The following is a 22,552-nucleotide window of genomic DNA, read 5'->3' as shown; positions in this document are numbered from 1 at the left end:
AACTGCCTGCCCCATTGTGTCACTGGAAAGCTGTTTCAGAAACTGACCTTAATTGCTAGGGATTTCGTGCTAATTTCCAGCTGACTTCTTTCCTGCCAGTTTATACCCATTTCCTGGGTGAATGCTGTTCCTTATGTTAAGGAGTCCACTCTCCTCCTTTGTAGAGCTCTTTCACTAAGTTTGAGAACTGAGTCCCTTCAGAATCCCTGAGGTGACTTTGCTTCACCTTATTCAGTCAGGTGCACCCAAAACAAGTGAAAACATGAGGAAGCCAACAACAGGCAGGTAAAGGAGACCAAACAAGGACAACAGAAAAGAAAACCCTGCAAAGAAAAGGCCCTGCCTGCCCTGGTTTTAATGGCATGTTTCTCCCAGGGAGGTGACAATGGCACCTGCCAACATGTAGGATCGTAGGATAACTTGGGTCAGAAGGGACCTCAGGAAGTCTACGTCCAACCTTCTGCTGAAAGTAGGGTCAGCTGTAGAGCCAGGTAAGGTGACCCAGAGCTCTACCCACTCTGACCTTGAACATCTCCAAAACTGGTAAGAGTGCCTCAGATGAAGTAAAAAAAAGCATCAATGGAAAGAGGTCTGAAGTCTAAGCTGCATGCAGCTTTAAAGATGCAGCTTTCCATGCTTGCTTCTTACCCATTTGTATAGCTGAGCTTCCTAATTCCTTCAGAGTCTATCCATGCTGTGCTGGTTGCCACATCGGGCAATTACAATTGACTTTACTATAGCAAATTGAAATAAAGGGGGCAAAACACATGGCAAGTCTTTTTCCCCCCAAATCAAAACAATTTAAGAACAGGGCCACTGCATGTAATTTTTTGCTTACAGTAATCCTCCTCTACACCAGAAAGCCCTCATGACAATTCTGCTCTCCAGCTCTCGCCTCAGAAACAGCCATTTGCCTTTGGGGCTCCCAGTGTTGCTACCATCCTTGTAATATCATAACACCTGACTGACACTACTTGCTTGGGAACAGAGAAAAAAGAAACACACAGTTCCCATATACCTCCTAATAAGTAAAGTTTTCAATGTCAATGTCTAGCAAGCCTGCAATTCTGACACCCATGAAACTGGACTTCAGGTGAGGTCAGAAATTTGATTCCATACTTACACAGCTTCAATTAACAGATTACTTCAGTCTCTTTTATATAAAGGGACTTTTATATTAAAGCTGTTGGGGATACAGAAGTACACTTAGAATTATACTTTTATCAGACAGAAGAGAATGGGCCCAATACAGAGTACTGAGTGCCTGTGATTGACGTGAGGGCAGACAGGATGATCAAAAAATTCCGTGTCATCTTAAATTCTCTTAATATATTATATTCACTGACAATTCTTCTGCTAGGGTCCTGCCCTGAAGCCAAACAATCAAAAGAAGATTCTATGCTGCAGCCACTTCTGTTAAACTCTGCTCTCTTTATTTTTAAAATGCAGCAACATACCAGGGTCTCTGCACTTAAAATCTGATATGAATGCAACACATCTTGCAGTACTTCAGTCTCTTTGTTTATTCCCAAAAGAACCCACTGGAGTAATTTCTACAGAAGTAGTCTAGAAAATATATATCTAGGTTTATAAAACTCCTAAGCAGAACAATGAGTAAGAAATAGATGATCAGAATTAGTTACAAATTTAATGATAATAAATTGCTTTATCAGCTGAGCTGTTCCAAAGGTGGATACTAGTAGTACAAAAATAAAACAATAATTAAAGATGAAGATCAACTGTAAGATATCTGTAATGTGTTGTGAAAACACTGCTTATTTTACTGCAGAAACGGAAAGAATGGGGTTGCGAGTGAGGAAGTAAGTTAAGATCTGAAAGAAGAAGAATCCTCCGTGTATATGTCATACACGTGCATCTTTAACCTGGTCACTGTCTTACTGAGAATGTCTAACTCTGCTCTCGTACAATCTAAATTTTCTCCTGTGCAATTGTGTGAACTACAAGGCAGAGGACTTAGGCTCTCAAGTATGCTTCCTGAATGGTGACAGAGCACCTGCTTATCCTGCTGTTACATATGTGTAAAAAAGGTTATAACATAATAGCATCCAGATACTACAGCCAGAAGTGGGTTTGCATGGTATTAGGCAATGCATAGCCAAGAAATAAAAATGGCCTTTAAAGGTAGACTTCATTTAAATATATAAACACAAACAATGGATAAAAATACCAAGCAGAAACCAGAAATTAAAAAAAACACCCACAAACACCAGTATTGTGCAGAATAAATCTTTTGCATAATAAATTGAAAGAAACTTACATGCAACGGGTTCCACTTCCCAGCCTTCCAGCACAGCACAAGGGAAAGGATAAACAAGCAGAGTAAGAGACAGTATGAAGCGCTCTTTGAAGTCACTGGTGTGATTCAGACAGGACAGCTGAGGCTAATAATCACTAAAAGCAGAGGAGACTGAAGTGGGGCTTCCAGGCAAAATACAGTTCATGAATGCACTGTCTTTCATATAGAGCAAGTGGTAGATTCTGGGCTCCGTCCAGTGCAAGGCTAAGCTCTCCAGTACATTCATAGAAAGCAGTTTTCTGCAGAACAATCCCATTCACTTTGGGGGCAGTCACATGTCTAAAACATCCACTCATGCGCTCTACTTTTTAAGGGCAAAATGCCCTGTACCTTACATGATCTCTAAACATTAGTTCTACCGTCTCAATGTGAGTGTTGTATCTGCACAGCAGGTATAATGGGGCTAGCATTTCTGTGAATTATATCTTCCTGTCAAAGGTAACAACAGCAGCAAGACACTAAATTTGATCCCAAGTGGTCTTGCTGCGGGAATCCTAGAAAGAAAGTACATAGCCCTTTGCCGAATGTCATTAAAATCAAAACCCAGAAGAGGCTGTGATTTGTAACTTTGCCACTAGCAAAAGTAGCAGAATTTCAATTTGTATTATTACTACTATCACTACCAGCTGTGAAATGAACACTTTGCTAACAACTACTATAAAGAAAAAAAACCAGATCTGGCAGCCCCAAGAAAGCATTTTGCTTGGGTTTTTTTTTTAATCCAATTTGCTTAATGTAGTTTGGTTCAGTGTACCAGATTATAAAAAAGAAGTGTGGAAGCACATATAAATACAGTCATTATAAAGAGTATATTAACTTATTTGACATGTGTTAGAAGGAGTGGAAAAAAGTTTCCATGAAAGGAGGGAAAAGTTTACATAAAACAGCATGTGTCTTCAGTAACGTGTTATGGGTTAGAAAGAAAAAGTAAGCAAAAAGTCAGTGACCCTGTATTGATACTGAAAACGTTAAAAGTCCTAAACATGAAACAGAACTGTGCTGTCTTACCTTGCCCTTTGAAATTGCTTTGTAGGCTGCCTTTATGATTAGGTAAGACCAAAAACAGTGCAGAATTTGAAGAATCACAAGCAGCACATTGAAGATCCACAAGGCAGGAAAATTGCCCAGAGCTTCATACAGTTCAAATAATGTTGTGTTTAATATCCTAGAAGAGAAAGGGACAGAAAAATAATAACACTTTCCTTAAGCCAACAATCTGAAAGAAGCCCTTTTTTAAATCAAGATGACAAGTACTTGATTAGATGGGATCCACATGGATAGTTGGTTCTCAGAGTAATAGTGTCTCGGACTGAATTACACAGGTGTCTCCAGAGAGAAACAACATCAAAATGTTGCTTTCAGTGTTTAACTTCATTTTGCAAACATCACATATAGAAAAAAAAGATCCTAAGTGTGCATTTCTTCTCTTCTTTTATAAAGCTGGCAGGTGTTGTCTCAAATAATTCCTTCTCTGATTAATAACAAAGATCATTTTATTCCATTTTTTTAAATAAAGCTTTTCCAACTCAACTGCCTCCAGTAGGGGTTTGGTGCCCCCACATCAGCACAGGATAAGAGCATGTATGAGGCTGTTACACTACAGTGCAACCCACATGTTCTTCAAACCGTGTTCCCAGGCCATGACAGCGAGCTGCAACCTCTCCCATGTTACACGAGACGGATCTGTATCATGAGCCAGGCAACGCTCCCTACGTACTCCCATGTGACGCCCTCTTTCCCAAACCCAATCTCAAAGCCGATGGGTTTGTTTCATTGTACACAGCTATGGATGTCTTTGCCCTCTTGGTATCAGCAAGGTGAGTGATGTGCTATGTGGAACTGAAAACAGTCTGAGACCGTTCAATTAAAGTGAGATTTCAGTGGCATGTGAAACAATGGCACATCTGTGGCAGGATTCAGCCTCTTATGGGGTTTTCTAAGAATGGGGATGGGGGGCTTTGGCTGAGTGCCCCAACATAAGCACTTATTCAGTGGAAACCTCAGCACCAACAGGAATCCAAAGTCAAAATAATCAACCAGTCAAAGGGCTTAACCCTGGGTCTTGAACATCCTGGGTGCCTGTGCTAACCGCTGAGGTACTGGGTAGCTCTGGCGGCCACTTTTTTCACAAAATCCAATTTGCACACTGCTTATGTACAAGCAAGTGCAAGGGTTAGCAGTTACATAAAGGACAGGTGGACAACAGGGATACTTGGGTGCGGCAAGGGCTGGGAGACCTTATTGCAGCTTTTCAATACTCATAGGGGGCTTATAAGAAAGATGGGGACAAACTTTTTAATAGGGCCTGTTGTGATAGAACAAGGAGTAATGGTCTAGTAAACTAGAACAGGGTAGATTTAGACTAGATATAAGGAAGAAATTTTTTATGATGAGGGTGGTGAAACACTGGAACAGGTTGCCCAGAGAGGTGGTAGATTTCCCATCCCTGGAAACATTCAAGGTCAGGTTGGATGGGGCTTTGAGCAACCTGATCTAGTTGAAGATGTCCCTGCTCATTGCAGAGGGAGTTGGACTACATGACATTTAAAGGTCCCTTCCAACCCAAACCATTCTATGATTCTATGAAATTTGGGAAGTTCTAGACATTTGAACCAATTTTTTGAGACTCAACATTTCAGATGCAGGCAGTAATAGAGATGTTACAATATGACTTCTGAAACTTTGTGAATACAGCACTAATTATTCCACCCAAGTACTCTGCCATAGCAGACAATTCAGTGTGGACCTCAGCAAACAGCCTGAGAGCAGAGAGTGGACGACAGTAGAAACATCAGCATTTTTGGAAACAAATAATGATCTATGAATGCCTGTTAATTAGGGGGAGAAAAAGAAGGCAATATAAGGATTTGTCAACCTGCATCCATTTTCCCTGCTGGTGTAAAAATTCATTAAGAAGTCCATTGGCTTTATGTTCTTTCTTTTTTTAAATTAACTATCACCTGCTAGCCACTAGATGGCACGTTTAATCAAGCAAACGACTGCCCAGCTCTTGGGCTGCTCCAGCTTTGTCTGAAGGCAGATGTAACAGGTCTCGTAAGGGCTTCTGAACAGCACAGCTCTCATTTGAAAAGTTAGAGATACTGGGCTCAGCTTTTTAAGAAGCGATCACATTTGCCACAATCCTTTCCAACAACATAAAAATCAGCTCAAGTAGTATTAATAAGAAGTATGCACAGACAGCAAACCCAGAATACAACATTTAGTGGTAATGATTTATGCATATAAACAGCATTGGTCAAAAATCAGCCAGTGATTTCTCATACACTGGCCTTAATACTGTAGGGCATTTAATAATAAATTTTCTACCTTTTTATTTTTGCCTTCTTACACTAAACTGCATGTTTGCTTCACAATTTATTGAGGAGTGGATGTTTTATAACCTTACTATACAGCTGTGTTTTTACACTCTTCTGTTCATGGAGTGAACATCAGAAAAAGGAACTGTTTTCCACTTTGCAAAAACCCCATCATAATATTGCTTCCGTCAGCTAAAACTCTTCAGTCTCAGCTTTGTGTAATTTGTTCTGCCAATGGTAGCTCTACACGGCACAGCAATACCCCACTTTATAATTCAAGGAGATGCTCTCACGCATATCAAAACACAGCTGTAGTCAGCACTGTTTTACTTCACCAGTACTTATTTCAGTTCTAACCACTATATCAAATTCAAACTTGAACTCAACAACTCCTGTATGTAAAGCTACCATTGTTTACATCCAACTGTCTTTTTTATGTCTAAAATTTTATATGCTCCAGAATTATAAATGCAGTTTCTACAGGTTTCTGTTTGTATTTTCATTCACTGGACCAAATTCACCTCTGGGGACTTCCACAGGAGTCAAGTCAAAAAAGCAGCATTAGAGATGTAGATGGTCTGTTCTTGCACAAGTTCAAAATATCAGGAAGACAGCAAGGCCAAAAAGAGTGTTTCTGGTTCCAAAAGCAGTTTCACTGTGCAAATGAGTCATCTACTGTGTATTAGAGATGGGAAACAAGCCTTCATTGAAAAAGCAGACCTCTTTCTAACCTGCTCATGTCTGGCAAACTAAGGACAGGACTGGAACTCTCCATTAAAGCTGCATAGAGGATCTCACTAATTGCTCAGCAATGCTAAGAGGGGTTAGTGACCTGATGTGCAGGGTAGGTGTGCAGATGGAGCTAAGGCTATATCTAAGCAGGTAGGGCTGAGGAGGAGCTGAATGAAAAATACAGGAAATGATAGAAAAAATGGAGGAAAGCAAATAAACTTTATCTCTGAGAATAAATCAATTATTCCATGTCACAAGTCTGAAATGGGGGGAAAAATCATACAGTTCATGGGCAGAATACAGAGAGAAATTCTACTTGTAGAGACTGAGGAACAGAGGGAGGGAAGAAAGGTTAGACAACTTTCCACCAATTCCACTGCTGAAAGGATTCAACAGAAGCATTTTACCCAACTACACAAATAAGGGGGACTGGAAAAAGCAGCAGGAGAATGGATTATAATGAAGGAGAAAGTGCCTATAGGATGTATATGCAAATAAATCTTAGGTTCAAATACTCAAAAAGGCATTCAGGCACTTAAATCTGCAAACATGCTTGCTGGAATTTTTCAAAGCTCTCCAGTGGTTAAATCTGGGTTTTCATAATGAATGGTAGAAACTGATTCTTGGCTATCTGACTTGAAACAGCTAGACTTGATCTCACAGGGAGAAATTCCTTTAAGCTGCAAGTGCTCTACTTCTCTGAAAACTTTGGTCAGCATTTCTCAGGTCTCTGCAATTTGAAACAAAATGTTAGCTTTTGCTTTTGAAAATACGTTCTGGACTGTAGCAATCTTTCTGAGGCCCTGAAAAATTCTGATAGCTGGATAAAACAACACAATCTCATGAAAGGTACTCTACCCTTGTTAAATGCATCCCAAGCAGGGTTGTGCACCTGGCCGCGGGAAGCTCTCAGTTTTGCATCTTGAATTAAGTAATGTGGCTGATGAAGGCAAATGAAAACAAATTCACCACTTAAGATCCAATCTACTCTTACAGAAATCTGTGGTAGACTTTCAGGAATGCTGCCACAATATCTGAGCCACTGGGAGAGGTAATTCTGTACTTACTGTACTATTGCTCTAATTGAACACTCAGAATAAAATTAACACATTTTCAACAACTACTAAACAATCAGCTGCATCACATCAGTGATAACACAGGTTCTTCCTCTACTGTCTAACTCTTTATCTAGCCAGCAAAGCCGTACTTGGGAGGCTATCAGCAACAGGCCCATACACTGACTCAGACAAGTTTACACTCCCTCCCCTCAACTTAGTGGGCACAAGTCTAGGCTCTTGGATAACAGTTATTAATTCCTGGCAAGATGTTCACTTGTCTTGCACAGGGATGGAAGGACAAAAGGGAGATGAAGCTTCAAAGAGAGATAAAGAAAGAGAGGGATGGGTGGAAGCATAAATGCTTATTTACATTTGTCTAAGAATTGCCAAAAACGTGCTGTGTTTGCTTCTGAAAGGATCCCGAGAGGAATGAAAAGAGGTGAGAAAGAAGGCCATGTGGAAAGAGCAGGCATTCTTCCAGACAGGCCCGAAATTCATGATAAACTCTGCAGAATGAAGCATAGCAGGGTGATGGGCGCTATTATCACATCCAAGGGGAGCAGCAACTGTGCAGCTGAAATGAATGCTACTGCAAGTTGGCTTAACTTCTGCAGCACTGATCAGTGACCAACATACTGTGCACGCAACAAGCTGAATGAAAGGCACGTTGTTACCACAGTGCAATAGCCCGAAGTCTCAAAGTATATCCAAGGAAAGCAAAACATGATACCAGCTTGTCTAAATAATTCAGAATAAATGTCTTTATCTCCTTTACCAAGTGTATATTAGACAACAGTATTCTATACTGCACCATAACCAGCTGTACTGGGACATCCTTCAATACTGCATTCATTACAGAGCAAATAGATAATTACGTCTAGGTGGGCATTAATGAAATTCAGATCCTATTTAGTGCAAGTAATCTGACAATACTACTGACAGCAATGCTTTGAAGTTTCTGCTTTTTTGAAGTTTTCCTTTAAAAAATAAACAATTGCACTTACTTCTGCCCCAAAACATATCAGTTTATTCTCCATTATACGTGCTAAGAAATGACCAAGACCAGAGAACAGTCAGGAGTCCTAAATTCTGGATTTAGCTCTTCTATTAACTTATGTGATCCAAAAAATTTTCAAATTTCTTTACATAGTTTACTTTTTGTTAAAGTTGGGCAGAAGGTATTCATACATCTTGTCTGCCACATAAAGATGCTGGGAAAGTGCATTCATTAGCTTGTTTATAAAACACCATGGACTACTTGCTTGAAAGATGTCATAAAACTGACAAATAAAAAAAAAATATCACTGAGATTCACAGATTATAAATAAAGAGGCAGTGGAGTGCGAAAGCACACGTATGTGCACATGTTGATCAGCCACAGGATGATAAATCAGCTACATTTCATCAGCAGTCAAGATTTGTGTCTGGGATTTAGTCCTTGACTGAAATCTAATAGGACTTCATATCCCAGGCTGTCCTAGTTACTTATAATGACAATGCTAAGCTAACTTTACACAAGTGACCTGATGTGCAGATGTTTCTGCATGAGAGACTTCAGATGAGTTACCCAACTTTTTACCTGAGAAGGGTATGAAATGATATGCAAAATAGTCATTAAATTGAAAAAACTTTGGCCAATAGCACTTGTATGTCCTGGAGCCCTCAAGCTGCAGCACAGCTAAATATTTAATTATAGCAAATCCAATACATAAAGGGCTGTACTGCCAACTTCTTCCTCTTCTGAGTTTCAGCCTGGCCAGCTGCTGTGTCTGTATCACTGCTCTGCTCTGAACAGATGCTTCTTGGTTCTTGCTGAGTGGAAGAACACGCTGGTTTCCCTTTCCAGATCCTGCTGTCTCTTAGGTTTTCAGTCCCCCAGAGTAGGATTTATGCTACTAATCAGTGAATGGCAAATATGAGGGGAGTAGCAGAGACCCACTGTGAACTGAGAAGAGCCAGATGAACCAGTCACCCACACAGCATCAATGAAACGGAGAAGGAAAGATGGGGGGTAGAGAGAGATGATCTTTCAACAGCATCTCAAACTGATTCCTCAGATTTTTTGGTTGGTGATGCTCATTACCCTCTTATTTTAGACAGTAAGTTGATGAAAGATCTCTACAAAATGCAGCAACAGAAGGGATATAAACTCTTGAGTCAGTATTCAGAGCAACATTAAATCCACACACTTCAGTTTTATCAGTGAGCTCAGCATCATGTGCAGTTCTGCTCACCCATACCAGCCCCACATCAGAGGATTTCCTGACATAGTGCTAATACAAGCTCAGCTGCTGTAGAGATGGGTGGCTCCCGTCCTAATACTAATTAGGAACAATACCTCTTTGCAGAAATCGCAGCCCTGCCACTGAGACTGTGTTATTTTAAGCCCTGCGTAGATCAATAGGATTTCCAATTATTTAATTAAAATGATGGAACAGGCAGGAAATTATTCATGTTTGATGTACTGTAAAAGAGACCATTCTGATCAAGCTGTCACTCTCCTGGGTTCAGCTGTGCTTTTCTCTTCACTCAATTCCTTCTCATCAACAGCTACTGCCCATTAACTGATTTTGCAGCCGCTGGTATGAATAATAGTATTTCCACTCTTGTAGATAGAAAAAACCAAGAGTACAAGGTCAGAGACACCTTCACAATCCAAGCTCAAATCTCAGGAGAGTCTTTCAATAGACATTAGGATATGGAGAGAATTCAAATTTCCTAGCAGAATGTAATTATACTCAGCAAAATGTTGTATCAGTAATGTGTTCTGGCAAAATGCTTGTGTAAAGGCCTGTGATCATAAAACACAGGCACAGAGAAACTACATTATGCTAAGAATGACACTTCCAAATCTGAAAATCTCCAGGCACACTTAAAATTTTTATATGAACAACAGATAATACATATCAAGATCCATTTGCCTGGAGTTCATGTTGTTCTCCAAATAGGAAAGGCATTTGTTGTAAACTGTAGGAGGCCAGTTTCCAACCTTTGCAAAATGGCGTATCAGGGAACAAAAGAGCCTTCCCCATGCCTCTTTCTGTTGACTAAAAATAAGTGCAGTACCTCTGCTCAAGGAATATTTCTTCCTTTTGCTTTTGGAGCACACACTGTCACACTGCCTTGTGTTTAGCAATATGCCATGGCAGACATTTCAGGGGAAAAATACGCAAACCTTCTGTAAATGCAGGAATGAAACAGAACTAGTTCAAAAGCCCACAAAATATCCCAGAAGAGCTGCAGCCAGCTCTCTGTCAGGAACCCAATGTCTTTCAGGTGGCTTACATACCATCAGCAGTAGGGGTACCACACTTCGGGTTCATCAGTCTAGTCCTGAGAACATGTCCCTAGAGCAACGGAATAATTACAAAATCCATAAAAGTCATGCAGCTTAAGGAAGTGTGGTGGCACAGTGTCTGCCAAGGACTCGCCTTTCAAACAAATGACTCAAGCATTATGGTCCAGTTGTGGAAGAAATGCCAAAAGATGTGGATGGGGAGGGAAAAAAACCAACACCAAAAACCCAATCAACTGTACCTTTGCCCCCACAAGCATCATAAGAATTTCCTCCACACCAAAGCCTGGGAAATCAGCCTTAAACTGTTTACAGTTTAATCCAATTTTCTTATTCATGATCTCTACTTTCATAGCTATTATGCATCAAACTCTGCCATTATGCAACACTGATGAAATCAACAGAATGAGCTCACTTACATGGGTGCTGAGTTTCTCCCAAAGTGTTTAGCCACAGTGACCTCCTCCTAGCTGAGCACCAATGAGACCCTAGCTGCATCATGGCTGTTGATCATGGTGTTCAAAAGCCACTTACTATTTCAAGCTGGTAATTTAACTGTCATACTCCTGTGCTTTTGTACAGCTATGATTTTTATGTCCCACATACATCAGCAGCTCACAGTCAAACAGTAGCATTATTCTGCTTTTGTATCGACTCTGTAGCACTACAAAATATACTCCACTAGCAGCAAAACCTGGTGCTACAGATACAGCCTCTAAGAGAAAAGGGGTTGAGAAGAGGCAGAATGTTTGCGCGTGCTCAAACTACCTATAGCCACCTAGACTGTCAGCACTCATATGGGCTGTCTGTAGTACTACTGTACTCTCCTCTCCACAGAATGGGCAACGCTTAAAGATGTACTTTGGGGCTAAGTTTCCTCACATCCCTCTCTTTTAGGAAAAAAACCAGTCAAACAGCAAATTCCTATGGTCAGCCTCTTTTTTTCTCCCCTCCTTCCTTCAAGTGATGCAACTTCAGAGGATACTTGGTCAACTTCAGCTGACTACAAAGCAGCTTATACGGGAAGCTGACTACCATGCCAGAAGCAACCCTCAATTCAGTCTCAATTCGGTCATCCATACTCTCCAGTCACCATGCCTTGCTGAGCTGATTTAAAAGTGGCTAACATGTCTGGCCACAAGAAAAACACCAAAACCACCAACCCTTCCTCTGAGACATCTATACTCATGGGAATAATTCTGAGCAAAAGAAGTGCCACAGCACAGGTTTCTGTCCTGTTTTCAATCAGAGCACAGGTTTTAGAAAGGACATATTTCATAATAAAAGGAGGAAAGTGAGAACATTGACTGAACAGCCTATCCTTGAAAACAGAAAGCGTTATTACAGCCACAAGGTACAGTCTGTAGAAACTAAAAATGAGTATAAAAATCAGCTTTGGAAGTCTGATTAAATCCTTTTTCATATAATTTTTTCCTGTTGTGATCACATGAAAATCTTAAAAATGGAAACACTGAGCAAATGCCACTTTTTGTTATTTACACTGCAAACGCACAATGGTGAATGACACCTCTAACCTTTCCATTTCTTACAGCTTCCCTGTAAATAGCTGGATCAGTATTAACCTTGCACTCCAAAGACTTCAGCTTTGCTTCTTGTAGCACTCAGAGGCCTGAGTTCACAAGTGCTGTAAACAATTTGAGGAAATAAAATAACCAGGCATTAGAAAGGACATCAGATAACGTTTTGTCAAAAGCAAATGGGATGACAACATTATATACGCTCTGCTAAAGAGCTAAGACAAGAGCTGTGAGTAAAGTTATGGAGACTTAGTTAATTAAAACTTATTTTTAATCCATAAATCGAAGTCTATGAGCTCTTCAAATATACTGTAGTTAGCTTGCAAAAAACTTTTTATTAAATGCTCTTGATAAACTGATGGGTTATAAGTTGCCTGCTGAAACTACAAACAGCCTGAAATATAAGCACATTAGATAATTTTTGTTAGTTCTACATTATCCACTCAGTGACAGCATCAGTAACATCAGGAATCAAGTATCAAAATCATAATTTATTCCTTCAGTATCTGCTACCCACAAACAACTTTGATTGTGCTCTGGTTTAGACAATATACTGAGAAAAATGAACTCAAAACAGTATCAGAAGAGATTTATTTTCTTAATAAAAAAGTAAGTTATTTTACTGTAGAAGAATCAGAGATGTTTGTCCAGCTCTATATATAATACTAGCCAGGCTAGAAAGGTTTTCACTGACTTCAGGATCCAGCGAGAGTAACTAAAACCATCACAAAACACTGTGTTCATTCAGAGTCCAGACAAGGTCTGGGCAGTTGGGATTTATCTGGCTACCTAAATTCTTACCATGCCGAGTAACTGACCAGGATTCTTGCTTTAACTAGTGCCTACATGTTGCTCTGACATACTAGGATGCTTTTTAAGGGTAGTTTTGAGCTTTTTGTTTTACCAATATGTTCAGAGGAATGAAGCAGGGTGACTTTGCCAGGGTCCACATGCTGCCTTCCCACAATACACATGCTCCAAGGGCCAAACAGGAGAAAATGTGCCAGGAAAGAAAACCACTATGAAAGACAACAACTCAAGTTCCCTGCATGTTAAGAGCTGCACAAAACCAGTAAATATCAGCTAGAAAAAGAACAAAGCTAGGAAAAAGAGGCTCAGCAAATTTTTGCAGCAGCTGCTACTCAGGGAGGCTCTGTGCTGCCCTATTCGTAACTCAAGCTGCAATTTTGCTCAGAGAGAAGCTGGTTCCAGGATAAAAGAGAGAGAACAGTGCAAACTGGCATACTGGATCACTATTTGGAGACTCAGTGTGTGCATTAACAGCATGGCTATATCCCACGCTGTTGTTCAACCAGTAATGAAACTCGGGAACAGCTATTCAGCCAGTCATGCAGAGATGAGAGAAAGACTGGTAATAAGTAACTAGGGTTCATTAAAGCACACCATGGTGAACAGAACTTAATTTTAACTCAGCGAGGATCATGCCATGCTTGTCTGGTTCACGTAGATACTCATTGCCATGAAAAGGCAATTAGAAATCAGCCATGAACCAGACTGTGTGTATTCTCACGAGCTTTAAAAATGAAAAAATAACAAGGAACAAAGTTGTTCTTCCGAGGACTGGCAGACCTATGCTTATACAGGATTTGTTGGCACAAAAATCCCATTTAGCAACTGTACATTGCAGTTGATGAGGAGACAAGCACCTGAAACAGCTTTGAGTTGTAACAGTGAGAATCATTTTTGCCATCTTTTTTTTTGACAGAACCTTTCCAAACAGACTGGACAAATGGAATATCCAGTTAAGTCATACCTACCAACATTAAATAAGACCATACCAACTAAACAAAGTAGTTGATTGTCTGTTCTCACAGTTTTTAACGTGGTACAGTAGACCCGGCACTGACAGTGGCTGAAGAGATCAAGGACAAGAAGGCATACAGACTACCTGGATTATACCAAATTTGCCTAGATGAGAATTTGGGGGACAGCACATGCAGACCATAACCTGTGTTCTTTATAATCAGCTTAAATCAGGCTTTCATTTACATTTGTACAGTTAAGCCACTGTTTTACATTTGTCAGCGCATATATGTAATATGTGCATGCTGAGATGTCACAGGTCGTGTGAATGCCAATGCTGTTTCCCTGCTTCCTCGCCTTTTGACAGCAGTACTTGTCAGCAGCACTTGTCAGCAGCACTTCCCTGAAACCCACTGTGTTCTACCTCTCATACAATATAACTGATCATAAAAACAATCAGAAGTAGTGAAAAACAACTACATACTAATACTAGTCAGAGCAATCTAGAAGAACCTGAATTTACCCAGCTTGGTGCCTTCACCTGGTAAACATCAGCCTAGCTTTGCTGGAAGCCTTCTCCTTATTCTTTCAAATCCAAAAGTTACACCTTTACCTGCAGTTACCTTAAGCTATCTTTTGAAAGAATGAACAGGTTTAGTAACCTTGTATCTCCCTCCATGCCAACCACCTTTCTTCAACGGAAGCTCTTGGAAATACCCTGGCTCATGGTCACTCTGTGAAACCAGTTTCAGATACCAAACTCTTCACAGCTTTAGATTTATTCAAACTGCCCTGTCAAAAAAAGTGTGTATTCCAGAAGAATAAGCAAAGCAAGTGAGTAGTCTTTTGCCTCCTATACAGCCTAGACTTGAGGAGTTTCACAGTTCTCACATGAACTCTGCAGCTAGCAATGAGCAAAGAAAGACTGGAAAATGCAGTGCATTACCTTCTTCACCCACATCTTCTGGAATGGAAGATGCCTTTTTGTCCTCTGCACACCTCAAAAAATGATTAATAAATATTACAATCCTACTGAGTTTCCCTTCCTGGATATTGAAAGAAAAACAAAACACCAGCAAAAAGCAAACCATTCCTTTTATCAACAGAAAGAAGACTATGTCCATGTAACTACAGCAAAAACAAGCATTTGAAGCCTGTGGAAGAGGAATTGCAAGGCTTATTGAAATAAAGAAACGCTTGAGGTGACTGCTTTGCCCAGCCTGATTAGACTAGCCAAGGGCTCACATAATTTATATAAATTCTTTAGCTGAGATTGCTTTAATTCTCCCTACAATCCTGTATCACTTGAGAAGGCATCATGTTCCCCCTGACTCATGGAGAGTTGTGTTTTATGTTAGAGTTTGCTAGAACAGTGATTATGCGCAAGTGGGAGAATTTCACAAGCAAAATGTCTTGTCAGTGAAAATAGCAGCTTTACTCCTACATCCACTTAGCAGCAGGAGGCAGAAAGTGTCCTGGGGTTTTTGAATTATTGCTGAAATGAACTCCAGATGCCTGCAGAAAGACTGCTAAATATATACCTAATTGCCAGTTTCTTTTGTCTTAGCCCCACTGCTAAACAACCTTCAAAAACAGCATTTGATACATTCTGAATTCTTTATTAGCACCTTTATGCAAAATTAAATGGCACTTGTGCAAAGCCAGAGCACAACAGCATGCCAGTGCTTCATAAGCAACATCTCTGGAAGCCTGTCTTGGGTATTCGCCTTCCTGTGTGGGGGAATTTCTTATAAATTATAGTCTTCCTTTTAAATTACATGCACACCAATTTTATACCTCTCGGTTTTTATGCTAGAAAAATTTGCATATTTATGTAATATTAATCAGGCACTAAATTTTGCTATTTTGAATATTCAGCAAAGGAGAGCAAAACTATGCTTCCTGGCCTGCTGCCACGCCAATGACTCATCTTTGCTGACGTGCAAGCTAATGGGGGTGAAGATTTAGAATTGCTGTTTCATAGAGAAAAAGGATTTGGGAGAGACAAGCTCATACATCTCCATGCTTCATCCCTGCTAACCCTGAGTTCCACATGCAGTGCCCACAGTACAGCTGAGAACTATGGAACTGCCTCCAGGCACTGTAATTATAGGTGTATGTAAGGGTAACTGTTAGGAATACATACATCAAGGCTTTGGTCTGGAAGTAAGATGGTCTTAAAAATCAAAGATCATATACACCGCACTGAACCATTTGCATATTCAAATAAATAAATGTGTTTCATTAAGGGAAAGGAGAGGCAGAGGGATCGCCAGTGTAACCACTCCATCTGTGACATGGGAACACACAGCACACCGTTGGCTGCTGCATTCCTATAATGCACAATCCTTCTGCCTTCACTGTCTTCAAGAGTCTATGCTGATCTTTTCCATCCCAGCAGCAAACCTCACCCACGCCTGTAACCTGCTGCTCTCATTAGCCCAATACTCAGCATCAAGGGAGCCAATATCAACAACAGAAGCTACTGTGCAGCCCTTGTCCCTTTCCCTCTTCCCCAGATCTACTTGCCTCGATTTTTACCCTGCTTTCAGCACACTGGGCCAGTGGTACTCTATTCAGACAAGGTTCAATCTAAAGTGGCATGGAAGTGCTGCTGTAACCTAATGTATATGGGAACGGATGGGCACATCCAGAACACCAGCACCAAATGCCACAGCTGTAAAGCAGGGCTCAAGTTTTCACGCTTGCTAGATAACTTATCACTGTGCTGGTAATCTCTTCTGGGACTCTGCCAGTCAGACAGCATGAATGTGTATTAGGGACACTTACACAGTCTTCAGCTCTATGATGCCTGATTCCCACTAGCCATGTCAATCTTTAATTTATAATTTGCCTAGTCCTTGCAAGGGTTTCCTGCACAGTGTGACACTTGGCTGCAACACTTCACAGAAATCACTTGAGACAGCATGAACCTCCAGTTTCTGAGCTTCAGTTCCAGTTATAAACACACAGCGTTATTTTAAACACTTCAGGTTGAAAGCGTGGACTTTCCAAAACTTGACTAGCATAGTAAGGATGTAAAGGATGGGAAAATCTGGACCTTGCTGATTTTCAGATGTCTCATGAGAAAAAGCATATTGGGCAGCTGTTTCTAGTTAAATGTGTGAAGACTAATGACCTCCTTCAAAATCATGCACTCTGGACAAGATTAATCTGCTCTTTGTTGACTATTCAGCAAAGCAAGCACATAGCAGTGATCTGGTAAAGTTTGTGTTTGAATAACAAAAAATTTCAAGTCAGCAGCTCCTTCTTTGTCATTTCAAATAATACAGAGTGAGATTTAAATGCTGGAGTCATAGCTACACACATAAGGCAGCTCACAGAATCACAGAATGGCTGAGGTTGGAAGGGACCTCTGGACGTCATCCTGTCCAACAGCCCTGCTCAACTTGGGTCACCTCTAGTAGGCTGCCCAGGACCATGTCCACACGGCTTTTGAGTATCTCCAAGGATGGAGACTCCACATCCTCTCTGGGCAATCTGTGCCAGTGCTCAGTCACCCTCACAGTGAAAAAGTGTTTCCTGATGTTCAGATGGAACCTCCTATGTTTCAGTTCATGCTCGTTGCCTCTGGTCCTGGCCCTGGGCACCACTGAAAAGAGCCTGTCTCAGTCTTCTTTACACTCTCCCTTCATATATTTATATATATTGATAGTATCTGTCCTGAGCTTTCTATTCTCTATGCTAAACAGTCCCACCTGTTTCAGCCTTTCCTCATGTGAGCGGTGCTCCAGTCCCTTAATCAATCTTAGTGACCCTTTGCTGGACTCTCTCCAGTAGCTTTGTATCTCTCTGGTACTGGGGAGTCCAGAATTGGACACAGTACTCGAGGTGTGGCCTCACCAGTGCTGAGTAGAGGGGAAGAATCATGCTCCTCAATCTGCTGGCAACACCTCCTAATTGCAGTCCAGGATAGCATTAGCCTTCTTTGCCGCAAGGGCACATTGCTGGCTCCTGTTCAATTTGGTGTCTACTGGGATCCCAGTTCCTTTTATGCAAACCTGCTTTCCAGCTGGTCAGCCTCCAGCATACAGTGGTGCAGGACTTTGCACTTCCCTTTGCTGAACTTCATGAGGTTCCTGTCAGCCCACTTCTCCAGCCTGTTAAGGTTCCATGCCTCTGGATGGCTGCACAACCTTCTGGTGTATCAGCCACTCCTCCCAGGTTGGAACATGAGCAAACTTGGTGAGGGTGCACTCTGCTACATCTTCCAGATCATTAACGAAGATGTTGAATGGGACTGGACTCAGTATTGACCCCTGGGGTACACTGCTAGTTACTAGCCCCCAACTAGAATTCCTACTACTGATCACCACACTCTGGGTCTGGCTACTCAGCCAGTTTTCAATCCACCTCACTGTTTGCTCATCTAGCCCATATGTTATCAGCTTCCCTCTCAGGATCTTCTGGGAGGCAGTGTCAAAAGCCTTACTGAAGTCAAGGTAGACTATAACCACTGCCCTCTCCTCATCTACCAAGCCAGTCATTTCATCATAGAAGGTTATCAGGTTGGTCAAGTATGAATTCCTCTTTGCCTTCCCCTTTGTGAACCCATCCAGTCATCATCTGACTGAGCCTTCCCTGAAGCAGAGTCATGTACTGCAGTCTCCAGTGGCAGAACTGCACTGGCAGAATTGGGTCCTCCCTCCATTTCTCAATATAAACCAGAATGCAACAGGCAGATGAAATCCTATGAGCTGGAGTGCCACCATTTTTCCTATCTGAGACCATTCTGAGACCATGCAAGTAGAAAAACTAGCTTCCTTCATTTACAGAAGTTCAGTGAATGGCCAATTTAGCTTCAAGGAAGGACTGAGGAAAGGGAAGCAAAGCTGTTTAAGAAACAAATAATTCCTCCTTGGAAACAATAACAAGCATTTTTAAACACACAGTTTGTGTGTCTATCCATTTTCTCCTTTTGTCATGGTCCGTCACCAACTCAGTGCAGTAGGGACCACACATTATCACATTATCTTTGGAGTCATTAAATGCTAAATGAGACTTCTACATTGCACTGTTAAGCAGAGCTGATGACACAGCTCCCTAAGGGCACCTTGGTCTTATCCTGTTTGCATTAACAAAACCCCAAAGAGATATCATTACAGAGGATTTGAAAGGAAACTGTAGTGGGGATGTTGATATTGGCATCTGTAAATCCTTTGCTAAGGCGCTTGGTGGTAATCTCTCTAAGTAAAACTCTAAAAAGGGTAACGTTTCTGGCATTCTTCATGCTTCCCAAAACCAAAACTGTCACTATTATCTTCTGATGCAATGACAGACCCCTCCTGCTCTCATAGGGATACAGAGATTTGGGTTATTTCTGTTCATATGAGAGAAAGGAAGGATCCAGAACACAAAAGAGTGAGGTCAATGCCTTCTCCCAGCCCTCCTCATATATAGGGCACAGGTTACAGAGAAACTTGAATGGGTTTCCACAGTGAAGTACATTAGTGTATTTCCTAACTAGCCAGCTGCCTTCTGGATGTTGAAGACCCTAGCAAAAGAATCGAACATCTATGTCCTGTGTGCATACCTAGAAGAAAGAGTAGGTGCACATGCAAGCAGCTGCCTTTTTCTGGGAAGAGGTGAGATTACTGTATAACTACCTTATAGATGTATGTATTACACAGCTTCTCCAGGACCCTCAGTGCAAAGGAGGGGCGGGAAAAGAGTAGCCTGCAGTACTGCAACCTGCATGGCAATAACATCCTTATACTGATTTCAGCGGGCCAGACATTCCTTATCTCACTGTGTTTTTCTTCAAGATGAATATGTTCATAAAGCATGCACTGAAAGCTAATGAGAAGATCCCAGCTTCAAGCTTAGCCTCTGGTCAGTGTCTTCAGTGACATTTTATTTCTCCTCTAACTTCTTGCCAACAGAGGTGACCAACTGCTAGCTTGAAGCTATGTGGTCTCCAACCTACTTCTACCTTAAAACCAGCAGATGCCCCATATGTTTCTTGTCTAGCACACAGTAAACACAATGGCACTCTAGCAAATAGGCTATTTCAGCACCTAGTATTGTCTGAAACTCTCCTTGGTGCTTTGGGAAACAGAGTAATGTCAGTGAATCATGTTCAATTACAGCATAGTTATTTCCAAGCTTGTTTGATGCTTAGCATTTGAGGAAAATGATATGCTTACTCACCATAAGGGATATATGCCAAGCCTACTGACAATGAAGACAATGGCAAATGTAAGGAACAGAAGGTCACTCAGTTTTTGACACTTGCAATAGTTTGCCATTTTGGCAGCCTGTAAAAGAAAGAAATGTCTGTTTACTTCTGTGAGGACAACTGAGTTCTCTTGTATTGTGTATAAGCTGTAAGAAGAAGAAATCAAACTTTTATGAAATTATTAACATTTTCATTGGGCCACCTTGCAGTGACCTTGTAACTCCTCTCCACCAAGCAGCTGGAAAATGTCTTCTCAGAAAAAAACCCAGACTGCATAAACCAGAGTACATCTCTCATTTTTTCCTTCCCCATTCAATTTCCTTTTTTAAATTCTACAATTTCAGATTCACAAAACTCTTCTAAACCTTTTATTGAACCCCACTGTGTTTATGCTGTCCTTGTCCCCAACCTCTTTACCTACCTGTCTCTCACCTTTCTAGTATGCTCCACTTGCATTTTCAGCATCCATCCATCTTCCACCTGTACCATGCTCTCTGACCTTCTAGTGTCTGCTATATATAAACTTTGTCTCAAATCCTCTACCATGCCCCATATCCTACATTCCCCTACAGCATCTCTTCTTCCTCTCTGGCCTATACAGAACAGTTTCCACCTCAAAGATTATATCCCTTCCCCTCAAATCTTTTTCCAAGGCTCTCTTCCTCTCTCTTTCCAACTTTTGCTTTTCAACTTGTTGCCCTACGCCTATTTTTACATGCTTCTCTCATTTGTCTTCATGCAGTCTTTCCACTCCTCCTCAATGAAGAAGTCACTAATTACTCTTCACTTAAACTGCTCATTAAAACACTGATCTTCCCTGAAGTTTCTTTGCCTTCTTCTCCCTGAAGAAAACAGCACGTACAAGCAAGCTTGTTTTAAGACATCTCTGCTGCTTCCACAGCATTTGTGTGTATAAGCAGTTACTTATTTTCTGACATCTGCTTCAAGGCAGAGACAGTCTTTCTTCATGCTTTCTGTCAAATGTATCCAGAGTAACTGCACAATGAAGTACATGAAAAGCCTGATTTAGTGTCTACTTAAGCCACTGGGAACCCTTTCAAAGCCCCCTTCTGAGGGGACCTGTATCCAGCTCCCATATTGAGAAGAAGCTTACTTGTGCAGACTTTCCAGAGGGCTAAGAGGGAGCAAAATTGCCACAACTATGCATACAGAATACTATTCTGAATGCAGAATTCAAACCAGGGAATTGCCTAAAATGGTGAGAGGGATTCTTGTATTCTGATTTTTTTGGTATGAATACACTGAACCTTAAAGTACTCAATGCTCATGTCGGACAATCTGGATGCCAAAACCAACCTGCACTTTCGGGTGTCACCTAACTTCTGCAATGTATCCACTCAAAACCTGAATATAAAGGATATTCCTCACTAACAGAAAACAATTTAGGAAGCTCACAAAACATGAGGAAAGCCACCAGTGCTGCAAAGAAAACATAACCCTTCCAAATCAGCCCTATATTCGAGCGGACGCAAATGAGTTTCCTGGCAGTTTGTACTCAAAGTCTGGTGTAAGGAAAAGAGAACAGTCTGGTGCCAACATGCAAAACAGAAGAGTTACTAGCACCTTGATTTTCAGATGACTGAAAGTTCAGATAGGAATTTTGGATGTATTTCCATGGCGGCAGTCTAAAAAAGCTGGTTTCATAGTGTGTGGAGATGATATTGCTACAGCAACTTGTAGTAGTACCATGCCATTTCTCAAAAACAGTACAGCTGCTGGGTCATCAGTTCCCAAATAACAAATCTACAAATGATATCGATAAGGAAGGACTACAAAAAAATCAAGGGAGTATGTTGTTGTTGGATGGAATCTAGCCACCTAAGACAATACAACACAATTTTCAAAGCTTAAAACTGTGACTACAACTGAATAACACAACTCTTCCAGATACTCTCGCTAGTCTATTTAAATCCATTTATTTTACAGCACAGCTATTTGCCTTGGTTTGAAATGTCCATTCCTTGCTACTTTAGAGAAGTGTGTTAGGAGACAGCTGGAACCTGACAGAAAGGATTCAGGTTGAACTGTCAGCTATGTGAGGCTCATACACCAGAAGCATACCAAATTGGCAACTATTCACATCCATACACTGGCATCAAAACTGTCACAGTGTTCATTAATTGAAGCTGAAAAGTCTCAAGGTCCCCATATAGGTGGGATTTTAAGTGCTTCAGCTGGTTACATCATAGCGTTTCCAACCCACAATCTGTAGTGCAGTACAAAGATACCCAAGATCCCATAAACAACTTAGCTGGGATTCTGAAAATTGCCTCTCGGTAGCCTAGTTTTCAGTTTAAGCTAATGTAATGGC

The 22,552-nt window shown here is 41.0% G+C and overlaps 1 protein-coding gene across 2 annotated transcripts in view; it reads right to left on the bottom strand.

Moving 5' to 3' along the window:
* Positions 1-22,552, bottom strand: part of CERS6 (ceramide synthase 6) — a 134,880-nt gene that overhangs the window by 5,950 nt on the left and 106,378 nt on the right. Inside the window, exons 8-10 of one of the 2 annotated variants that reach the window (XM_069781314.1) lie at positions 20,193-20,299; positions 3,326-3,482; positions 2,279-2,302 (exon numbers count right to left, since the gene is read on the bottom strand). In XM_069781314.1, the coding sequence (XP_069637415.1) occupies positions 2,279-2,302; positions 3,326-3,482; positions 20,193-20,299 (288 nt within the window). The remainder of the gene's footprint in view (positions 1-2,278; positions 2,303-3,325; positions 3,483-20,192; positions 20,300-22,552) is intronic. The other variant, XM_069781316.1, reaches the window with a different exon arrangement.

This window comes from Haliaeetus albicilla, chromosome 4 (genome assembly GCF_947461875.1).
Source record: "Haliaeetus albicilla chromosome 4, bHalAlb1.1, whole genome shotgun sequence".
NCBI lineage: Eukaryota > Metazoa > Chordata > Aves > Accipitriformes > Accipitridae > Haliaeetus > Haliaeetus albicilla.
This window is presented reverse-complemented; position numbering and strand designations above follow the sequence as displayed.